This window comes from Dermacentor albipictus, chromosome 7, assembly GCF_038994185.2.
Source record: "Dermacentor albipictus isolate Rhodes 1998 colony chromosome 7, USDA_Dalb.pri_finalv2, whole genome shotgun sequence".
Lineage (NCBI taxonomy): Eukaryota > Metazoa > Arthropoda > Arachnida > Ixodida > Ixodidae > Dermacentor > Dermacentor albipictus.
In genome coordinates this window covers 42380588-42405008 of record NC_091827.1, presented here as the reverse complement: position 1 = coordinate 42405008, position 24421 = coordinate 42380588, and the positions used below count along the sequence as shown (strand labels likewise).

At 45.0% G+C, this 24421-nt stretch overlaps 1 protein-coding gene across 2 annotated transcripts in view; it reads left to right on the top strand.

Moving 5' to 3' along the window:
• Positions 1 to 1699: 1699 nt before the first annotated feature.
• Positions 1700 to 24421, top strand: part of LOC135915271 (uncharacterized) — a 279129-nt gene continuing 256407 nt past the window's right edge. For both annotated transcript variants that reach the window (XR_011507138.1, XM_070521202.1), the window contains exon 1: positions 1700 to 1878. Coding sequence is in view for 1 of the 2 variants with exons in the window: in XM_070521202.1 (XP_070377303.1) it covers positions 1709 to 1878 (170 nt within the window). In the remaining variant the exon portion in view is untranslated. The remainder of the gene's footprint in view (positions 1879 to 24421) is intronic.

Genomic DNA, 24421 nt, shown 5'->3' with positions numbered 1-24421 from the left:
AACGCGAGAAGCCTCAGCCAAGTATAGGCATTCACGGCTCTGGTTTGCGGAATGAACGGAGGGCCTTTTCGCTGAAACGATTGTAACAATTCGTCGTTTCCTGGAAATCCGCTGATGAATAGAAGAGGCTTCCATAAAGTAGAGACGTAGGAGAAGACGTAAGAGAAGGAGACGTGAAGGAGACGTATAAAGGAGACGCAAGAGAAGACGTAGGAGCCGCCCCTCTGTAATACCAATTGACATCCCACATATACTATGTTGAAGAGCCGAGTCCAACAGGGCGAGTGAATGAAAAGGACGTGTTGCATGAAAGCCGAGCTCCGGTTGCGAGCTGAATAGCTGACGGACGGGAAAACACCGCGAAGGGTGGAACTCTTGGGAAGCAATCTCATGTCGTGAAAAGGCGGCAGCCATGCGAGGCTAAACTAGGAATTACACGGAACACCCTCCGTATGCCGATTTCCGGCATAGAATCGCACGGCTCGGAGGCACTATGTAGCGTTTAGAACTGGCCGGGGCCTTCTCAAGTAGGTAGTGCTCAAGAAGAAAAGGCAGAGAGTCGTTCCACTACAACATCCTGTTCCTGGCACTCAGAAACAAAGAAGCACAATAAATGAGCTCAAAAGAGTAACAAAGGTTGTTATGGAGTTTATGTAGTCGGTAAGTGTCCATAGTGAAAGCAAACGAGATGGCGTAGTTCCGTGTTTAGAAAGCTCACGGTTTCATGATTTCACCACGGAACCATGACGGCATGTACTATCTCGATGTCTTTGAGCGTAGAGACAGAAGCACGTGACTTTCAGTACGAAGAGTGCAGCCTAGTGGTGACGCATAAATGCTGTGCGCATGCGTGATGAGAGTAGGCTTTCTCAGCGCGCATTCTATGTCATCGGTGTACTCGCATGTCGTCTGGTACGCACCTTTCTTTCCTTCAGTACAAGTCGCAGCTAAGTCATAGGCTACACTACGTAGCTGCGTTGCGTTCCACAACCTGGCGAAGTAAGCTATTATTCGTGGGCTATTATTTCGCTGTCATTTCTGGCCGCAAATTTATTCATACCCGAATTTTATAAAGCGAGAGAGAAACAGAGTGAACGAAGGAAGCTACGCACCACTTATTTCCATTTTGTTCATATTTGTAAATACTTCGGCAGAAGTACTAACGCAATTGATGCTGGCTGGGAGTAACCACTGCTTGTATCGGTATAGTCCGTGAAACGTTCTGCGGCTGGAATAATTTCAGCGATCTTGCACAAGAGTAAGTTAATTCTAGACAAAAGGCACGAAGTTTATGCCCGCTCTCAGATTTTGCAGTGTTTCCCAAAGGAATTTCATCGCTCTTGACTGCAGTGGCAGAACATATTAACGTTCCACCACGGCTCAGTTTATGCACCCTGGTGAACATTTTCCAGAGGCAAATTGTTTCTCTGCCGTAAAGCTGGGCGTAGCGCACGACGAGTGCGATGACGTAACTTCTTGTTCGCGAAGTAATAATTCCTTTACGCTGCACCGACTGAGCAGGCGCAACACCTTTCGGCGCCGCAGCACGCTGTTGGCATCGCACTTTACGCTTATAGCGCCTAATAACATAGCGAACGATAAGAGTGGCCACTCAGGCCGTCTCGCGTCAGAGCTTGAGGTTCCCCGATCCCGGTAGGTGACTCTGTATGTTTCCCGATGAAGTGGCTGCAGCCATGGATAGAGTGCGATGGCTGCGTCTGCGGCCTTGGCTAGCTTCGTGACTGGCTGCTACAAGCGGCATGACCCATTTCAGACCGGTCACCATCGCCGGACTCGCTCCTTCGTAAATTTCACCCGAATATCGTTGTTGGGTTCTTCTTCCAGCGTCTCTCACTGCTGCTTCGTCGCCGTTTCCTGGTAAGACCTCAGGCAGTTCTTTTGCACCTAATCCTTCGTAGATCGAATCCTCGAAGACCTAATCTCTTCGTATTTTGTTGTGTCACTGTTAGACATAAGAACGAGTGGCGGGGGCGGGGGGGTCATGGAAGCCTTTAAAGCCAAAAGCAACTGTAACACATTTTTTAATGTTACACTTCATTTTGCGTTCTTTTTAGCTTTTGGGATAATGGGACGTGGCACCCGGCCGATGCCAGTGATAACAGCGGTGCGGCAGCGCCCGATCAACGAGCCACGTTCATGGCAACGGGGAAGTTTGAAAAGAAAAAAAAATGAAATCATTTATTCAAAAATTCGGCTAATGAACGCACGCTGTTCGATGGAGGCGCCACTATGTTCATTGATTCGAAAAAAGTTGTTGGCAGCGGCTTTTGAAAAACTAAGGCGAGTCAGTTTTCGAATGAAAACAGTTATTTCGAAAGCCATATTCATGCGCGCCATATTTGTAGTATGGCGATAGGGCGCCCCCTTTCAACCTGTTAACCTAGATAAGGGTGCTGCTCTGTTATATCGCTTTATTGGAAACGAAGCAGCATCTACATTCAACAGCTTTGAAAGCAAAAGTGTTGCTTAACTTCTGCCTCTGTCGTAGTACAGGAAACATACGTACGCTTTCTGAAGAATACATTCAACAGTAAAAGAAGATGCGGCCAATTTCCGGGGATTAGTCGACGCATGCGAGGCTGCGAAGACAGCAGATCAATACTTCCAGCACAGTCGAAGTGCTTGGCAGTGATGGCAATATCTGCATCTCTTTAATGGAAGACTCTCTAGATTGCATATTAGAGACGATCTTTGTGCGAGCCTCAGTCTTTAAGGCTGCACAACGCATGCAGGTTGAACTCGCTGCTCTCTTTTGTTAACCGTACAAAAACAGACATCCAGGTACCGTTTACTAGCACCCAACTTTCCATCTCAATGCCAGCGTCTAAATAGTTATGCACTTCCCATTTCCTCTTGGCATGCTGCATTAACATAATATTGTTCCCTGAATTCAACCTCATTCGTAAAAGTAGTCCAAGAAATAGGGTCACATCTATCCTTTATAAAATAATGTTATTTTGAGTAATTTTATTGCTGGCTTGTTTGTAAAGTTTTTTTCTTTTTTATTTTCTCACAATTTCTAGCGTGGCTCGTTTACATGGATATGCTTGTCTGCGGCTTTATTGTCACGAAGCAATTCGTTTAGGAGTATTGTCCATGATTGGGATCTTCACTTGAAGAAGTACAAATCTGGAGTTTTACTTGCTGAAGCCGCGATATGAGTGCGATGCCTGCGGCGCATAATGGGGACTCCGGATTAATTTGGACCACCTGGGATTTTTGAACGTGCACCCAGTGCACAGGACGCACATGCTTTTGGATACTGTATTTTTTGCATAGGTAGCGTCTACTGTACTTAACCCCTGTCACACGACACTGGTAATGTCATCCACAGTATATGACATTCATGCCGAATGTCATTGCGTTCTTGCATTCTCTGTCTACACGGGCATACAAAATGGCATTCGCAATTGGTGGTGGTGTTTATTGGTACGCTGAGCACGCAGGCACTCGGCAACACACTTGTATACTTTCAGGTAGCGCTTCACTCTGCGCAAATCGGCGAGGTGGTTCTTTTACACTTTCAGCAGCGCGTGTCTCTCGTCATCGGTCCAGTGCACTTTTAGCGCTTCATTCTGCACTGATGAAGCTGCAGAGTTCCTTTCCGTGGTTGGTGGATAGGTTTGAGCGCGGGGCTACCTTGAAAAAGATATGCCGAAACGAAAAAAAACAGACGACCGTTTTTAAATACGGCCGACGAGGGGCAAGCGTCCAGCCGAGACTGGGAAGAAGAATTCAGTCGCACGAACTGATTCAACTATCGTTCTGTACGTCATAAAACTGCTAAAAAGTTCATAACAGCAATCATGACATCTACTCTGATTGAATTTCATTTTAACTTAGCGATCTTGTAATTTTCGGCCAAGTCCCTGTCGTCGAGATTACACAAGTCGCGCTGGCATGGGTTCGGTAAACTCATTCAACAGGTGAATTCCATTAGCTGTGAATGTCATTCACTGTGCCCGTGTAGAAGCAACAAAAATGATATTAAGTCATAATTTGATTCGCTCGGAATGACAACACATGCGACGTGTGGCATTAGCATTATTTTGTCATGGTAGTACTGAATGTCATGGGCCTCTGTGTTCGCGCTCCAAAGAAAAAAAAATCGACGTGGCCCGAGGGCCTCGTCCAGAACGGTCCTCGGACCACGTTCAGGAGCTGTGGAAGCGAAGCACATAGCGGTCATTCCCATCATCGCCTTCGTGCCTCACTTGTGCGCCGTTCACCACTCGGGTGCGGCGCCAACATGCGGACACCTCGCCGAGCATAGCCTCTGCGCAAGACTGCTACGATGCTCGGGACAACTGAAGTACAATGGCCGACGAACCGGTGGTCCTTGGGCAGCGTCTGTATAGCGCTAGCAGTCGGTGCTCTCACTTAGCTCCCGTGCTCAGCTCCCAGGCTCACGCTCCGAAGCCGCATGCCGCGCACGTCTCGCCTGGCAGGGACATTGTGTCGGGAGGAACGTCGTTGGCCCCGGCACGAGAATTGTCCGCATCAGGAAACGGGCACTGCCATCTGCCTGGCCCGAAGCGCTTGTCCGCCATACCACGTTTCCTTGCTTCCGCTTCCTTTGTCGTTGGTCACATGATTTGATTGTACGCTCCGAGCTGTCTGCAGCACTACCGTGTCACACACCGTTTTACGCCAAGTGGGGATGGCTCTGTTATTGTGGTTGCAACAACAGCTTTTTGTCAAGTCGGCGAACTCTTGTACGGTGCTGTTAGGTGCTGACACGAGCACACAGGTATAAACGAAGAAGGACATACAGTATGTATATAAAAAAGGTGATAAAAAAAGTAATTCTGGAGTTTTACGTGCCAAGACTACTATCTGATTACAAGGCTCGCTGCAGTGGGAGACTCCGGAGATTTGCACTAATCTCTTTAACGTGCGCCTAAATCTAAGTACACGGGTGTTTTCGCATGTCGTCCCCATTGAAAAGGGGTCACTGTGGCCGGGATTCGATCTCGCGACTTTGTTTAGCAGGGAAAAAGCTCAGCGACGAAGCAACCACGGCGGGCAGAAAAAAAAGAGAGATGAATGTAATAAAAATATTTAGGTAAAACGCTATGAGCTTTTTGTTGAACTCGCGGTTTCCGTAAAAGGATTTATATTGGTTTGTACGTATTATTACCTTTTACTTTGCACGTGCAAAAACCGTGATCTGTTTATAAGACCCACTGTATTGGCGGCTCCTGATTACAATGGACTTGGGCTTTTATTAGCTTGCGCCTTACACTAAATACAGGAGATTTGTCTGTCTTCTTATTGCCTCTTTGTGAAGCAACGGGTAGTCGGATAGTTCTCGTAGAAAGCACGTGCTGGAAAGTTTCTTGCCAAAGGCTACTGCAACGCATCAGCGATGTTTTAATCATTTTGTCCCAGCAGCCACTTAACATCAGTGGGAGTTAATAGATGAAAGTTTTGCCCCATGAAATTAGCACTAAAACAAAGAGTGAGGCATGTCGGCCTGCTTGAAAACAACACCTACGTTACAGTACCCCACGAACAGATAGGCAACACTGAGGGTTTCTCATTATCTATACGTCATTCCTGACGTGGATGTTGAAGCCGCAGTGCCTGTCAGTACGCGCGCAGTGAAGTGAAGAAGGTGTGACTACTACTAACGTAAGTGGCCAGCGCGTGAAGTTATCAGGAAATATCCATCGCTGATCTTTTACACGTACATACACTAATCATTTCGTTCAACCTAAGTGGCTGACGTGCGAAGGTAAGTACACCAGTATGTAGGCCTATACATTGCTAATATTTTCGGCATAAATAGCGGTAAGTAAGCGAAATATATTTTTGCATATATTATCCGCCTAATTTTCTGGAATGCACGTGAAGCTATTCATTTAGATGCTTAAAAAAGTTAGCCCCACCTATGTTCAATGACAATTGGAGGGACAACTGAAGCAGGAGTCAATGCTCAAGTAGATTAGTTCCGCGCAGTAGCTCCACGCAATATTGCAAACAATGACCCGTTACCTAACGTAACCCCTGTGGCACAATGTTTGAACAGTACACAGGCGAAATACCCATGCCTGTGCACCTTAACCTGGCAACCCGCGTTTGCACACTGATCTCCGAAGGAAGTACGCATTTGCTGTGCAGTCTAATGAAGTCAACCTCCCCGTGAGTCTGCAATAGGCTCGTTCAATTGCACTTGGAAGGACGAAAGCGTGTTTACTCATTCGCATTCCTAATATTTGCATACTCGGCGACTCGTACAGAGTGCGTCGAATTTCGAGAACGCTCCGCCACACACAGAGAGGCTGCAATCTGAAAGTTGAGCGATATTAGGCGCGCCGGAGATGACCATGTCTGCCTCTGTCCATCTCTCCGAATACTGAAGTGCTTAAGAAGCGAGCTAACGCAATATTAACTTTAAACTCGTCGTGACTTTGAAGTTTCCCATACAAACCATTATTATCAAGGTAACAACGCTGTTATAATGTAGCATATACTTATGATCACACTTCTACGCGAAGGCGACATCAGCAGGCACGCCTACCACTTTTCGGGGTAATTATTTAGTAAAGACAACGGGACATTAAAGGAAACTGGTACTTTTGAACTTCTCCATGTAATATTTGCATCTTAATAAAGGACCATGGTCCATCACAGCTAAAGCTGTTTGTTCATCACATTTTCTATCCTACTACGCCAAAGCGTTGTGTGAAAGAAACCACGCGTTTTAATAACGACAGTGCTTGTGGTTGAACCATGCTAGCAGCTGAACCACGCCTGCGCTTGACACCACGCTTGGGCCTGGTATTACTCCGCGCACAAGCTTGGTGAGTCAATGGTACTTGCGTGTTTGATGACTAATTCATCGGAAAAAATAATATCCTCCGAAGCGAATAAACCGCCTGGGAAAGCAGATTCTGCGTAGCCAGCATTGAGTTTCAAAAAACTGCAGTAGGTTTAACTTTGAAGATCTGTAGACTACAAAGCGTCTCTTCAGAGTAACAATGGACTTCTTGTCAGTTTGTACTCGACAAAACGTTCACTGACGATTACGATACTTGCGATTGCGAAGCTTGAGTGCAGCTCTATACAGTTTTTCATTTTGTATACTGACGCGTCGCACCGATCATTCCACTAACTGGCAGAACCGCGTCCTGCGGCGCTACATATAGACCGGCCGTACAGCTGCCGCTTCCGGGCTGCTAGCAGCCCGGAAGCGGCAGCTGTACGGCCGGTCTATATGTAGAGCTGCAGCTCACGCAACCGTAGTCGTTACACGAAACGCTTCAGGTGAACTCTGCTCGCGAAGGCGAGCATTCTGGTACTTTCTTTACTTGTATACCTCTACCGCCCAAGGAAATTTTGGTGTCGTTGTAAGCAAAAACTCCCATGCGTGGGCCGATACCGAAGATAGTCCAATGCCGGGCTGACCCGCGATGGAGGTGAAACGGGTGTTAAGCACTCCACATACGTGGGCCGATCCCGAAGATAGTGCAATACCGGGCTCACCTGCGGCATAGGTGCAATTCGCCATTGAAGGGCCTACATACACAGCTTCGCTGATCATCCTTCTTTGCAAAGTGCAAGGGCACTGAGTTTTTTTTTTCTATTTCTTCCCGGACAGCCGGTGCCACCGCTGCTGTGGATGCGCGGACGTGAGTGCCATCTGGTGGAGCTTCAATGTGGCTTCCTACGCTTTCCTCCTCACGCTTTCTTCGCCATTGCCTTCTTTCATTCCCTGCTGCACTCCGCGTTCTCTCGGTACGTCGAGAGAGGACTAGGCACATCGATGCTCAACGCAGGAATGGCTGCAGTTTGCCGAGGAAGAAAACTCCGGCAATCTGCTTAGGAGTCTGTGAGGATACGATTGGAGTTAAAAGAAGGAAGGGAACATGTGGAAAGGATGGCCTGAGCAATCGCACGTTTTTTCCAGGAGGGAGATATCGGTTAATTTACGTTCCGAGGCTGCTGATACGGTCATAAGATTCGAGTCCGCTATTACCGTGACTCCCCCGCGTTCATCAGCTGCGCTGGCGTCATTGAAGAACGCGCGTACAGCGCTGCAGCCCATGGCAAATTCGCGCCTCGAATAACCCAGCCGATCGTCCCGGCGGGCAGTGTGGCGGGGAATAGGAGGCACCGTAAGCTTTGCACGCGCTGCATGGCAACGGGCCGTGGATGTAAACTGAGTGGGTAGTCAGGTGAACCAAGAATATATATTCCGCCCCTGGATTGTGAAACGAAAGTGCGTCAGCTGGGCCGCCCGGAGGGCTTCTATAAGTTTGTCTAGAATGTTCGTCGCCCCAAGTCACTCTAGGTTAAGAGTAGTCGTGTGCACAGGAACACCAAGCACAAGCTTGTGCGCTTTCCTTGATAGGGTAGATATACGTGTGCGTTGAGTGAGTTAGGTTGTGATAAAGTAGATGGTATAGTAGGCGTGAGTGTGTCAAGGTCTGCCCGATGTTCAAAGCATCAGCCTCTTTAAAGCCATGCCCGCAGTTAGACACCCGCCTAAGCATATGCATGTTTCTGGTTACATTTGGTGGTGAGTTCTCGAAGGGTATGTGTTGCTTGGCGTTGGTTTGTAAGGTGAAACCGAGCACCCTTATGAAAGGCTTACGTGAAATGGATTTCGCATTTAATGTGATATTAAGACACAACTCTGTATGTCTGCGAGCCTGTTTGGTGACGACGAGCAGCTCCCACTTGACAGGGAAACACGCGAGACATCCGTGCTGGACGTATTGCTTGATCGTGGTAGGTGCTTCCTGCAGCTGGGTTTCAATATATGCGACGGAGCCAGTCGCAACCCAGACGGTGACATCGTCTGCGTAAAGCGCATGATGAACATCCGAGGTCTGATTGAGGAAGGGAAGGAGACCTCGTATGGCAAGGTTGAACAGGAGTGGAGATAAATAGGAGTCTTGCGGAGAGCCGAGGTTTGATACAGGCTCAGTAGGGGAGCGGAGACCACTGGTTACGAGGCTGGCAGATCAGTCTCACAGAAAGTTTTGGATATAGTTACACACCTTCGTGCCGCAACCTGTAGCTGCTAACTGTTCAAGAATAAACTCGTCTGCAAGGTTATCGAATGCCACCTTGTGGTCTATGGCTAAGACGGCGCGGCATTATGCAGAACATGGTAAGTCTATGACATCGTGTTTGAGGCAGAGCATTATATACTGTGTGGACATGCCACGACCCCGTGGGTTCGTGTGCAAGAATGCTAAAAGTGAGTGGACGCAGCCTAGCGCCCTGTCCAATCGGCTCTGTCATGGAGCCGAATCCATGATTTGCTTTCAGCTACTGACACCATCGTTCTGCGCAAACGCACGCGTTCCTGCTGCACAGCTCTGTGCAAATCACAATGCAATGCGTTCATTAGTCAGACAGTGCATGGCAAGCAACCATGATTGAAGGTTTTCATTTTGCTTCACCTCATACATTACTGAAGCGCGATGCCTTGAGCACCTGTTGTGACGCTCTTCATCAAGTGAACGTTTTGAGATGCCTGGTAGCTGCCAGGGTGCTGTTTCTACGGGGCAATAGAAACGATAGGCACTATTAGTTGGGCTTACGCAACACATGTGTACGTATAGTACGCAATACGTTGCGTGCGCCGCAGAGAGCCCTCCACCACCCCCCCCCCCCCCCCTCACACACAAAACCTTTAGTTAAATGTGCTGTAATATATTTTGTTTAACTAGACATGCCATATACAATTTGTGTGCGTTTTCTGATGCTTCTCAGCACCACCGAGCGTCAGAAGTACAGTAAGTTTAACTAATGGCGCGGCAACATTGTTATTAAGCGTAAAGTAGACGCCTTTGCACAGGGTGTGTTGTTGCTGTCCGCGTCGGACGCCATTGCCACTATCGCGCACTCTCGTTTGTTGGAGGTCTTGCGAGAGCGTCGCGCACCAAGCCACGCGTAGGCATGCAGCACATTGTTACGCACGCAGCGCCAAAATGCATGCGTTTCTCTCTGTGCCTGTGCACTTCTATTCCACAGCCGTGCAGTGCAGGGAGGCTTGTTAGGCACGTCCAACTAATCGTCTAATTTCTGAGGAGCATAAAGGCAACGTTAAAGCTTGTTAAAGCTTGCCCTTCTGGCGAAGGTGGTCGCTTTTTATTAGCTTTGTTTAGTGAGATGTTGGTGCACTTAGATGGAGCCGGCTGCTCTTCTTAAGTTGTACTTGTGCCACAAGTGCGGTAAAAAACAACGAATAGAGAAGCTCCCAAAGTACCACTCATAGCAGAATGATCACGGGGAGGACGAGGGTTGCTCGTCGAAATCTGAACGCACGACCCAAGGCCGTCGGCCTAATATACTTGTACGACAGTATATTCTAAAACAACGGCTCAACCTGCCCTATATTCACGAGTGTATGTGCAACACCCACATCGCGCGAGCTGTCTGATTACAGGAAACTCTTAGGACTCAGAATCTGGTACAAAATTTTGTTATACCTGCCGTAAGAGCTGCACAAACACCCGACTGACGTTTGCGCTGACGCTTCGAACACCACGCACGGCGATGTGGGATCAATGATCATTCCTGCAAAACGCATCCTCCAAAGTTCTGAAATTCCCGCTGAACGATTAATATAACAGGGGAGCTCGCTGGCCGTTGTAGCGCACTTCATGCCACGCACGAGAATCACCTAAAATGCATACCCTATTCAACGAAACCAATACAAATCTGCATTGTTTGGTGTGCGCGCTGCGCCACTGGCCCTAAGTACTATACTACGCTCCATGCATAGCAGTGAATGCTTCGCAGGCTAGAGAGAGTTCTTGCACTGGCCACGTTGACACTTGGACATAGTCCGATGTTTCTTGACTGCTATTTTGCGCAACTATTTTATACGTAGGCAAAGTACTTAATGAAAGAAGTTTCATTCCTTGGAAACTAATACGCTGTGGTATGTGGCGGCGAATGCCTTGTCTAGATCATTTTTATTTGTCTTGTTCTTTTCGAGTTGTTTATTTGCAACCCGTCGCGAGGAGCCTCACGTGCATGCTCGCGCGAGCTAACGCTGTTGTACCAGCGAAGCATGGATGGAACGCGCGAAGTGGTAACTTTTCCTGGCCGAACTTTCTGCGTAGCTTCCACAGCATCCACTGTTATGAACGGAAAATAGCTGAATCTAATTTAAAGCTCCTTATTCACGACGTCTAGCAAGGAGGCGATTTAACGCTTCAGTGGCTTTCAGGCCATCGGGGCATAATGAAAAAAAGCAGCATGCGTAACCTTCTCAATATTTTAATGAAGAAATCAGCAGTAGTTCGTCCGACTGTTTAGAACAGACGTTGCAGCAAAATTTTATGTGCTTACGAATGAAGCCCCGCGTTGCTTGTGGAACAGCCCAAGTTTCCAGCCCAAGCGCATGGATCGTCTTGACTGCTCCATTTGACTCTATATCCTTCAGCATCAAAATTCCAAATCGAGACAAGAATACTTTGCTGACTGTGGCGTAGCATAGCCTTGCGAATCACAGTTACCGGCAGTTCACCTTACGAAGTCTGCAGCAGTATAAGTATTCCAAAGCTGTTGTTTGTCGTTGTCCTCGCTACCGCGTAGACACGCGGTCGCTCTTGAACGCTTTGCCCCTTCTCCGCGATCTGGGGCTTTAAACCAGCCTATCCTGACGTTCTAGCCCATACGGTTGTCAGATCAGCAGTCAGTGAAGTGTTCATTGGAGTTTTTGTGTTCGTTTCCACTCGACCTGCGGGCCGGTGCGGTTGCGTAAAATACGTGACATCAGCCACACACCTCATCACAACCGAAATGCCAACAGATTGCATAAAAACCATTGTAGCCATTTACTTAGGGCGCCCTGAGGCTTGATAGTATTTACTCTAATATTCCGATTTCAACGATGCTTATTTAAAGGAAAATATGAAAGGTCGTACATTTATTTATTTATTTATTTATTTATTTATTTATTTATTTATTTATTTATTTATTTATTTATTTATTTATTTATTTATTTATTTATTAACATACCTACAGCGCCCAATGTTCGGCATTAGACTAGGGGGAAAGAATATACAAATGATGGAAATACAGATGATTGATGTTACAAAAGGATACCTCAAAAGGATACATAATGTCGGCACCACATTACAATTTTGAAGTGCAGCTTTTAGGCGCCTGTGCCCACGGTGAGCTTCGACGGCGTAACCGCGTGATCGAGCGCAGCGAAAGATGATAGAGCGAACGCGGAGCGGGATATGAAAGACATGACCCGCGAACAGCGGTAACCAATGAGAGCGTTCTTTTCAGTGACGTGCTCGCGGCAAAGTTGTGTCATGCGAAGCCACCCAACCGCCCGATGCCTACCCGTAACCAGTATCAACGGCAGCACTCGTACCTCTCTCGTTCGCGCTTGTTGCGAGTGTCGTGCTTCGTTATTGTTTTGTAATCTGATTGTAAGTGCAACGCGAATTACGTAATACTTTCTGGGAGCCACGTGGTACCAGCGATTACACTGGCCCTCCGAGGTGTCATGTACAAAAGCCGACGTGCTTGACCCTCAGATCAGATTTTCGACGGTCGCTGATTCTGTTACATGCGTCTCTCAAATTCTTTGCCGCACTATATCGCGTAACGAAAGCACGTGTAGAGTTGCCTTCAAATTTCGCATTAGGCAATATCGTAATCTTGGGTTGATTCATTGGGAAGCATATGTAAAGATTCTGTTGTTGAAAGTATCACAAAGGCAACATTTCAGATTGTTTTCCAACTTCTTGCCCGATGACCTCAATAACTACAATTCTCAAGGGTTTTCTTACATGTTCATTTATTGGAAGCTGTTCGAGCAAAATCATTCCCCATTCTTTGCTGCGTTATCCGAAGCTCTTGAGATAGACCGCAGTACTAAAGGTATTAACCAATATATCAGAAAAGGATTTCACAAAATAGCATTATTATCAATACTGCATGCTGCAGACGTTAGATGCTAATAATCTATAAGACTATAGTTCCCTGAGCAAATTTTTCAACAAACTAAATCTTACAAAATTGTTCTTCCTCATGCGACTCGTGAATGCGCAGTTAGTGTTACACCATGAATCTTTATGATGAACTGCCCGATAAATCTCTAAATATTGAGAGTGATACAAATAGGTAAAATCCAAGATGTAAAGGGTCCGTACAGAAGAAAACTTTCAGAGTTAAAGGAAAAAAACGAATTATCGGAGGTTGACAGAAAAGGCTGCATAATATCAAGTGCAATGTTTCTCAATTTGCTGCTGATGACTGATCATGCATGCGGCTGCATCGCCAGCTGCTTTTCAGCGCGCTCATTTGGCCCCATAAGGCGCAGCTCTTCCTTTCACTGTAGAAGTCGGCCCGTGCCTTGTCTAAGCTTAATGACTGCCGCCGAAACTCATTTATCTTCGTAATGAGCGGCTTACTGCCGCGGTGAGACTATCCGCCAAGCGACGCCATCTGTTTCGTGCGAAACCCAGCGATGTGGACTAATTTTTTTTCAGGGTTATGAAAAAATTAGGCAAGGAACAGTGACGTAAAAGTGCGAACACAAATAATATTGGATCCTTCAGAGAAGTGCAAGGCAAAAATACTTGTTTTTCATCTTTTTCAGTATTACTTGACTTTCTGTGGGCAGACTAAAGCAATGTCCCATGAATGAGTACCTGTTTCAAGAGCATAATACATGCGATAATTTCTACAAATGCGTGATAATTGCCTATAAAAATACCTTGAAAAACAGAACAGACTTATTTCGAAGAGATGCCATGCATGCAATTCTCACTCGATCTTGTCGCCGTCATACATCTACGGAATATACTATGACATATTTCAATATTTGTCATCACTGCGCGTTTTGTGCAGGGCTACCTGTTATGGTCGCGTAGAGGCTTTGGCATCGCGCTGGTGAGTTCGAGGGCCAGGGATCGAATCCCGGCCGCGGCTGGCACATTTCAGTGGGGGTGAAATGCAAAAATGCCCGTGTATCCTGCATCGGGTGGTAGGGGGGGGGGGCACGATAAGAAATCTCAATATTGTCAAAATACAATCCAGAGCCCCTCACTATGGTGTGTCGCCGAATCATATTCTAGTTATGACACGTATACGCTCATAACACCCGAATTTATGCTGGGCTCTATCGGAAATATGTTCCATGTAGTGCGTCAGGCAAAATCATCAGCACCCCGCAAAACCGCCAGGTGACGATACTTTGCCTCATTGTTCCTACCAAATGGTTAAAATATTAGACACAAGAAGAGACAAAAGTTGTCTTCATTAAAGAAACTGTCCCACTGGTGAACAGGTATTTCTCCGAATAAGAAATATTTCAGAAATATGTTTTATGGTTGAACCTTTCTGTAAAAAAGTTGTCAACACCTTGGACACCTATAACGGTAATAATAGAGTAGTTCTTCTAAGCGTATCGCTCTCCACGTTGGTATTTCAGCAAATATGCGAGGGCAAATCATGTCACAACGTCAAAAAAGGGGGGTCGGTCAGCAGGAGGCAAAGCGCTAGGTCGTCGTTTAATTTATGAGCGCAACCGGGACTTTTCCTTCCTCACTGCACCCTTGATATATACGCTAAGGCACGCTCGCGTTGTCCCCCTCTTCAACGGAGTACAGCCGTGGCAATATCCTCAGTTTTCTTTTGTGTTTTTGTGATGAAATATGACTGCAATGCGGCTGAACACTGCACGTTCGGTAACACTACTAAATACGTTCGATTGGCCAAAGGTTGCTACCGTAACAGTAAAAAAAAACTAATTTAAAAAGGCATATGAAACACAGCGCTGTCGTTTGTTACGGCTTTCAAACAAATAAATACTGCCTTACTCTTCCGCATGGATCAATCTGCAGACGTGCAGAGTTTGAGTTATTACATCGCCGGTCTGGAGCGTGAGTGGCGTCTTGAACTGAAGAAGTGCCCTCCGGACCCACCATTGACCTAGAAAAAGATTACGCGGTTATCATATCACCCTGTTACAACAAACAGCCAAGCGCGTGTCAAAGACTATTGTTCTTGTTTCACGAACGCTGAGAACTACAATATTTCCATAGATATAATATATCTATCAAAATGGGTATATTTCCATAGATATAGGTATCTATACCTATATATTTCCATAGTCCAAGAGGTATATTTCCGTAGTCCAGGTCCGGTAATATTCGTGCAAAAAAATTAGGTCATCCGTGCTTTCTGTACTTGTCCGGTATTTGTAACCATGCAACTGGAAGGTAAAGGCGAAATTTCTGATTGTCTCATCCATTTTTATCAAGATGCAGTAGTAAAGAAACGTTTTATACTGCGCAATGATAAATTATCTATCCTTGAAACGCTAGAACAGTGGACAAATATTAAAGTATTCGGTAGGGCATTTACGCCTCAATAGCGATGTTGAAGTTCTCCGGAACGCCTACATTATTTAAAATGTACTTGTTATTTTTATCGAAACTTTGAGCGACTATGAAACAGAATTTAGCGGGAGTTTAGTTGATCTTTCTGTCTAAGTTCTGTAACACGCGCCAAAAAAAATGTGGCAACACTACTTGTGGACTCTCTGTAGGAGGTGGAGTCTATGCTAAATGGGCGACAGTGTTCCCGGCACGTTCCGGGTGCTTCTTTTTGTTTTTTTTCAAGGTGATCCACGACAGCCGTCGTCGCTCGGTGGCGGCGTGGAAGTTCACCTTTGCAAATGTGTTCGAGAGCGCATGCGCAATGCTGCTGGAGTTCTAACAACGCTGATTTGCCGCGCACACGCTCACTGTCACGGCGGATACATCCTATGATGCCTGGTAGAAGCCGGTGTGCTGTTTACGTTGCGCAGCAGCAGAGAGCTCGCGCGCTCGCTGTCACTGTGTAGGATTCACCCTTCAAGCAAAATGCACTTTTGAAAATGTTGCCCACATTTGGGAATGTACGACAAAACTGCCATTGCTTTTTAGAATACACATTTCACTTCCATATTATGGCCAATTTTACTGAAAGATGGAATCAATCAATTTCTGTTTCTGCATTCTCGATGATGTTAGTTGTTCCATTTTTTGTAAATTCTCTATTGTGCCAACTGCTGCTATAACCCCTGTACGGCTTCAGTATGCAAAATTCACATGCTCTGCCTATTCCACGCCCTCAGCATACGAGAAACGGTGCAGGGGTTCAACGAATTAACTTGCATCCCAACTGTGGGCGGAGCAAATAATTTCGTCTCAAAATCGAACCCTTTCTATAGATTTCTTTGCTAAAAATAAAGGAAGTGAGTGACCTTGCTTAGCATGGTTCAGTGAGCCACTGAACTCTACTCAATATATCTCTGCTCATGACGCAAGGATTAAAAGCATTACACTAAGTCATTCATGTTTAGTCGTACTCGAGCTCATTCGACAAGTTGTTCATTCTTTCTTAAATTTAATAACTTCACACTGCCTCCTTTCGCGTAAGTTGGGCCGTCCCTACTCGTTTGCTTTTCCTTCTGGCTAAAGAGAACACACCGCCTTGGTGATTTCTTGACAGATTCTATCCCCTGAAGCTCTTATCGATTTACGCCTCGGGCCAAGCCACGATAGAGAAAGCCACAATTTCCCTCCGCCTCCTTCTCCCTGGAGTCGGCTAAGCCTCTCCTTCCTTCTTGCTGACCATGGGGCCAAGCGCGCTTGGAGCGTCTCCTTCCAGCTTAAGTCATCTCAGTGTATGCCGAACTTATGCACTTATTTTATATCTGCGTCTTTCTTGACTTCCATACTGACCTTATATTCCTCGACCTGCTTTATTTGCAATGTGGACCACACACGAGTTACATTTGGCGCTTTTAGTTGCTCGTCAATGTATACGTTACTGGGTGCCTTACGTGATAAAATACGAAGTACCAGGAATGGAAAGATATGGAAAGAAGACAAAAAAAAAAATTGGATTATGTAAGAATATAAAGAGAATATGCTCTTAGGCACCACGACAACTCATATATTTGGATCCTGTAGGCATAATATTGAGCGATTCAGATGTATTTCTGTGTACTTCTCTTGGGCAAGTTAGTACGATAAGAGCACATCCACTGATAATATAAAGTGCGTTCTGCGAAATTCAATAATAAGCACACTCTCACGATGAAATGACTATATAGGCTTCTAACCATGACGGCCTAATCATGATACCTGATTTAATTTGTGCCTGGCGCGTCCAATCGGTTCGGCCAAATGTTTCTAAAACACAAAATAAAATTATTAATGTTACCGCACGCGCTGACTCATATTCGTATTATCAGCCTGCACTACGCTGGCAAGGAAAGACAGAAATAAACGTATTTTTCTGTGGTTTTATTCGCAAAGGTCGCAAGGTGCTCGTAAAATGAACGTTTTCACGGATCGCCAGTTTATGAATTTCAGACGACGTCTAAACGTTCTCAGAGTGCCACTTTATAGCCAGCGTGGGGGCTGTATGCCTGTAAATGGAAGCTGCAGATTCAGGTTACCGGGGCAGCATTCAACTACAATTTGTAACACAAAGACTTCGTTCAGGAATAATACAATGGGGTTTCAGTACGAGGCAAAACCTTAATTTCAGAGTAGGTTAACACTGATACTTCGAAAGACAAGAGCTTAAAAGCTTCACAGAGACAGACGCTGAAGATGATACCAGATGAAAATTTTGTACATTCGCGGGTGTGACAAGATCCAGGCATCTTTGGTCGACATGACGTAGCTCGTAGCGTGTGTATAAATTATATTTCTAAATGGCAGCAATTTTTAAGATGCCGCGTGTAGAGATTTTATTACTTTCCTGCATTGAAGAAAAGCTGTGCGGAAAGAATAACGCTCCTAATAGCAGTCCCATTCTCCTGTAACTTTATAGCATCTTTCCTGCGTTATAAAATAGCCTTCAATGCAACCTCAGAAAAAAATGCAGTGATAACTCCTTGAAATTGATACTCAAGTCATTTAAAATGTACAGATGACTATTATTGCACAATGAACAAAACAGTGACATGTCGAAAAGCGATTCTTAATGTTAATACAAAGACATGACGGTCGCTACTTTTGCTCCCCGCCAATCATCTTAAGGGCACGTTTTATTTATTACCGCCATTATTGTATCACTGCATCAACAAAATATTTAAACAGATCAGAAGCTCTTTTTTCATATCCCATAAGAGCGTAAGTATGGTAAAAGAAGAGTGCCCAGTACATCAAAATTCAAAGCCTGAAACGAATGTTTGTTTCCGTAAAATATCACAAAAACAGAGCATTGCTTTCTTTTCTTTATGAGTGTGTGTGAATTGATTGTGTGATGCCCCGAAGAACACGTGCCATGATAATCTAAGTTCATCACCCTTGTTTCTGAGATACGGAGGTCTATAGCGACTAATTATCATTATTCTAATTACCCCTAATTACCCTAATTATCATTGTGTGTTTTTAGTGCATCGTGTTGTTGAAAACCTAATCCCTCTTCACTAAAGGTGTTTTTACGACGAAAAAAGAGCACCCGTTTATTCTTCCCGTAAACAAAAAATTTACTCGTCATGCCGATTCTTCGAAAGTGAATGGCCAGCGAAGCTCTTAGAAAATCACTCAACTGCCATCGATGGGGATATGAAACATTTTACGGTTCTGCCTAGCCTTAGCACGACACGGTTGTGGAGCATTATGATTTTGCACTCTTCAACCCTCATCATATTCACGCTGCTCTTCGGGAGTCTTAACATTGCGTGGTCCACCGATAGCGGTCTTGCAGTGAACTGAATGAGTTGATAGGCAGGTCTCCCTTCTAATCTAAAGTTTGGTGACGCCACTAACTGATTGGTATGCTGCTGTTGCCCATTTCCCTTATGCAACAGTAATATTTACCGGGAAAAACACGTGGGGAGAAGGAACGTGATTCACGTTGTTCACAGGCGCTTTATCATCCATCATGACATTTTGAGGTTTCTTTTGCGCTTTTATTTATTGATATTGAATACTGAGAAGTGTGTTGTATGCTTGAGTGCAAAGGACATGTGCACTTCTTTTCTTGTTCAGTTTTTTTTTTGCTAACAGACATGAAAAATTGCGACCAAGTAGTGGCAAACAACTTCGCTGTAAAAGATTACACCTGAAGGGAATTCACTTAAAGCGAAATTCAGACTGCCGTTCTTCCGCATCACTAACCTTCATGCATGACATGACTGTCCTAGGCTTTAACAGAGGAAGAGGAGGAATGAACTTTATTTGAGGATAGCAGATTTGAGACCTAGGCCTCTCTAACTAGATGATGGCCTCGAGCGCTTTGGCACTGGCGGCATCTTCGGCATGCTGGATTGCCTTCAGTTGGTCTTCCGGTGCCCAACTTAGCAACGCGGTCTCCCACTACTCTCTGGTCTTGTGTGTTTTATTCTGTGCGGGTGCCCGAGGACAAGCACACACCATATGTTGTAGGTCCGCTCTTTCTTGGCGAGAAGTTAAGCAGTAGAATCCGCTTAAACGGGTATCAAAAGTACCGAAAAACATGGTCATCTTATTCGAAGTTTCTTCAAGAGAAGAAAGCAAAACTCAATACCTATCGTTTTATTTCAAAATCGTCCGGGTGCTTTCTCATTACTGTGGTTGAAAAAAAAGGCTTAACTGCAGTTGGGCTCTTATAATACACATTTCTTTTGCGCAAGGGTCCCTTCGTGCCCTAAAGAATTCCGAATAATTCTGCGCCGTCCTCTCGTTAGCAAAAGCGTTGCACACCCGAATGCCTGCATTGTTGTCTAATGCAAAAGTGTGACGCGCATTGGAACAGTAATGAGTATGTCTTCGTCAAGAGAGTTATAGTCTTCGCCACGAACTTCACCGATAACGTTTCTCACTGTCACTTCAGAGCAGATAACAAGCGCATCGTCTAAGTTCCTGCATTATTGGCGGTGTAAACGAAGCAGAAGAGGTAGCCTGCTTGTCTTCACACTCCTACCTATATCTGAAGGCTCTTTTGCTGCTCATGTAACATTACCTGCCTCGACGTCCTGTTTATAGGGAAAACCGTAGCAGCGACACCGAAATCTTTAACTTGCGCAAACTTTTCCTCAACTGCCTGATGATTTCAAATACCTTCCATTTGTTATAGAGCTTCACCACGAAGCGTGTTTCGCGATCTTCCTCTTCCTCGGTCATATACGTGGGATTCGGATTAAAGTCCTGTCTGTGTAACTGAAGTTCACACAATGATAGGCGGCGCTTAACCGAAATTTTTATACATTTTGCCAGTGGTCGGGTAACGAAAGTTTCGTATATATATATATATATATATATATATATATATATATATATATATATATATATATATATATATATATATATATATATATATATATATATATATATAAGAACGATGGGCTGGGTTGGCTGACTTTGGTATCCAACACTGCCACTCAACCCATCTCGCGCATTTTGATGGACTACATCAAAACACTTTGCGCCCATATCACCAAGGACGTAATACAGGCAAAAACCGTAAAACGAAATAAAGTACACTGAATAACTTGGAAATAATTGAAAAAGTCGTTATTAGTCGATTAATTACTTGCCTGAGTATTTACCCAACAAAATCTATCAGAGATTGTTTGACGTACAGATTTTTGGTCTGTTTGCTCACCACTGCACCACGTCACAATGGAATGAGCCACATATCAGAAATTCCAGACTATGCTCCCTTGATCCCACCTTAAATCTTCGACTCCCATCAAAGTTTCGCCGTGGGGACGCCACGCTTTTGTATTGACTGTGCTTGGGCGTTGCTTTTACCAAAGCCTACGCATTCCGCATAGGGATGGCTGACACCGCAACGTGAGACCACTGCGGCCATGAAGAATCGATTGGCCATATTTTATGCTACTGTCCGCAGCACAGTCCACAGAGGGAATCCTTTTGCCATGAGCTCGACCAGCTGGACGACCGATCACTATCGGAAGAAGGAACTCTATACCATCAACAGTATCTAACGTCACAGAAGAAAGCCGTGCGAGCAGTACTGCGCCTCTTGCAATCCACCGGCCTTTATGAACGTCTCTAACTAGAACGCCCTTTGTGTGTGTGTCTGTATGGGAGTTTTCTAAACATTTCCTGTCTTGTCTGTTTTCTAACTCCTATCGCCGAACCCCAGTGCAGAGTAGCAAACCGTAGTCTAACATTTGGTTAACCTCCCTGCCTTTCCTCTTCATCGCTCTCTCTCTCTTCAGTCTATCGTCAGTCTCTATCAAAAATAAAAAAGCAGGCAGGACTTGTCGTAGAAGCTGAGAAAACGTTGTTAAAGAAGGAACAATGAGGATAAAAGAGCAATTATTTATAAGCTAGCCGGCAAGTTGTTTGTATATCGAGTTTCACAATCAGTACCAGACAAAGAAGTACATGGAACGATTCTGACACCAGAAGCTGTAACAGTTCGCAAGCACGTAATACAATCGTGTTATCTACAGGCGCGTGCTCACACAGTGCTATCGCCCGACCCTTTGTATGCGTGGATGTTCCCTTCACAATTTTCTTTGGCAGTTCTTTTGAGGGAAAAGCCGAATGGATCAACTAGTGACCTTAGAATGTGACATTACTCCAGACGAATCGCACTGATTGGCAAATCCCTTCCCTCATTTTTTTTTATTTGTTGGATTTGGTTCATAGGACTCGGTTCATAAGAACATGTCGAAATTAGTAAAGCCAGGCTATCGAACTCCAAAACAGTGAATCCACTGATTTCTCAACTTGATAAGTAGGGTAACGTATCAATCCAGAATTAAAAAATAAAGAAATAGTATCGCTGAATAAAATTTACAAATCAGCTTCATACCTGAACTTCGTATAATTTTCCCGTTTGAATACATCGTCTCAGGGAGAAGGTTTTCCTTTAAGCCCCTGATTAATACATTGGCTGAACTAATTAGCTTTAAGCGTTTGCAGAATTTTTATGTTTAGATTGCAACGCATTACAATTGGAAACGAGAAATGAATACGCCGCAAGAAATCAGGGCATTTGCAACGCTACACCTCAACAAAACGCTACATACTCATTTTTAAAACGAAAATAAATCACTTCAAGCGAGAAATCTGCCTTGACCGACACGCCCTTTATTTTCACTCTCAATTTGCATCATAGCATCCACAACAAGAATATACATTCCCAATAGTATTTTTACACTGCTACGTGGCACAGTGGAGTTCTATTTAACCTAAATATATTTTTTACAGTATTGTTTTGTTATTTTGGACACGACCTTCCCTTGCCAATACTTCAACAGAACTCCACCATACGTTGGTGTTGTTTACTAAAAAGATATTAGGTTGGAATCAATTTTCTTTTAATATGACGCCTTGTGTACACTATTTCGGAGCACTAAATCTCAAAAAAAACTTATAGCTTGTTTAACGCTCAAACACACTCATGCTGTTAATATCGCGATAGAAATTATATGAACACTCCAGGCGCATTTCTACCGACGGCGTCACCATGCGGTTAAGTACAAAATCCAAGGGCAATGAAATCATCGCCGTGTGCCGTATTCAATATGTGCGAGTGAAAGCGTGCGACTGTGAGCCGGCGATGGCGATTAAATATGGCGCAGGCATTATTATTATTATTGTTATTATTATTTGTTTTGAACACATATACACATATACACAAGTGTTAGGAAAGGGAAAGCGAGGAGCAGGCTGGCAACTGCCACCGCAAGGGGCACAACGCCTGCCTGCTCTTCTGAAGGGAGGTGACAGCAACACAGAAATAGAGGATAGGAAGGAGGGGAGGAAAAAGGAAAGAGGAAAGGGGAGCAACAGGACATTGCAGCAGGACGAATCTAAAGACTAAAGTAGAACTCTGCAGCCGGAATTAAAGTGACGCCGCGTCGAACAGCCTCCACAATTATCAACCACATCCGTGGCTAGTTCGCCGTGCGGCTAATTGTGTTCTCCACGAGGAGACGCCAAGTAAAGCTGCACGTAATCACCGTTTCACCGTTAGTCGGTTGACAATATACATTACAAGGTGTTTGAACCCGCCAAAACACGCTGGCAAAGGAGGAAAGCGGGGACGAAGCGCGCCGTCTTTCGTCGCCCGCATGGTTCCGGGGGAAGGGTTGGAAGGGTGTGCCCGTTCTACTTCAGGCGGCCGCGTGCTCTTGCCAGGGCCGCTTTATTCTGAAAGCCCAATGTGACGGGGACAGAAACTGCCGTGCGCTGTGCTTTCGTGGTTTAGTTCACGTTTATCCGAGACACAGCACGAAGGTCAATTCGCTCGCTGCTGCTGCCCTGCTTTCTCACTTCAGCGTGTTTTGACAGCGAGTTTCCGGAGTCATCGAGTGAGACGTGTTCATGGTTGCCTGTGCTCGCGTGACACTATGCTTAATTTAGTTAGTATGCCTATGGTTCCAAGTTTGTGAGGTCGATAAGGCTACTATCCTTACTTCGTATAGCACTCCACTTATTTTCTATCGCAATGTATGTTTCTCATTTCGGGCGGAACTGCGACTTTTTTGTTTTTGTATCCTTCGCGTATCCATGCATATTTCCGCCTGGTTAGAAAATCGCGTTTCATGTCTTAAGCGTCTTCTGTCCACTTTGGCAAGTCCAGCAACCTCCGAGATGTCTCCCATGTCTTCGAATAGACGACGTCCATGGCTCTCACTAATGATGCAGAAACGACTCATGCGGGGGACGTCAGAACAGAGATATATTTCAAGTGCAGAGTATCAACATGTTCCGAGGATCTTGTCCTAGCTACTTAGGAAGAATCAGCTGCACGTAAAAATAATGGTTGCCAGAACAGGCGAATATGTCTGTAAGAACGTAATGTGGCACACAATATAATTATGGTTGTCGCCGTAGAACATGGTTTTCTCACGATATTAGGTGATCCTCGACGAAAAAAAAATTTAAGAAATGCACTCAGCGGAGCTTAGTGAAAGCCTGTCCATCTTTTCGGCAACCTTGCTTTTTATCCATGTCTTGCCCAGGGTACTTAACAAATTTCACTGTGCTCGAGCGAAGTTGGTGTTCTTTTTTACTTAAAAGGCCTAAAGAAAGAATATGGCTGCATGCCAGACATAAATGGAGTGGTGAACTGACCACGAAGCGATCACCGCCAAAAACCATATGTGCTTTTTGCACCATCATATATGCACCGTCAAAAATCATATATGCTTTTTGGCGGTGATTGCTTCGAGGTCAGTTTACCGCTGCATTTATGTCTGGCATGCAGCCATATTCTTTATTTATACAAGAAAAAAACCTTAAAAGATCTTTATTTTAATAGGAACGCGACATGCTCGAGTTTGCAATATGTTTATGTTGTCATTATCACCTAATAAATATTATCACATGCTCGTTTACTATACCCATGTAACAACAAACTCATGAATACTTTGTTTAGCGCAAAACAACAGACACAAGAAAGACGACAGGACAAGGCGCTTGTCCTGGCGTCTTTT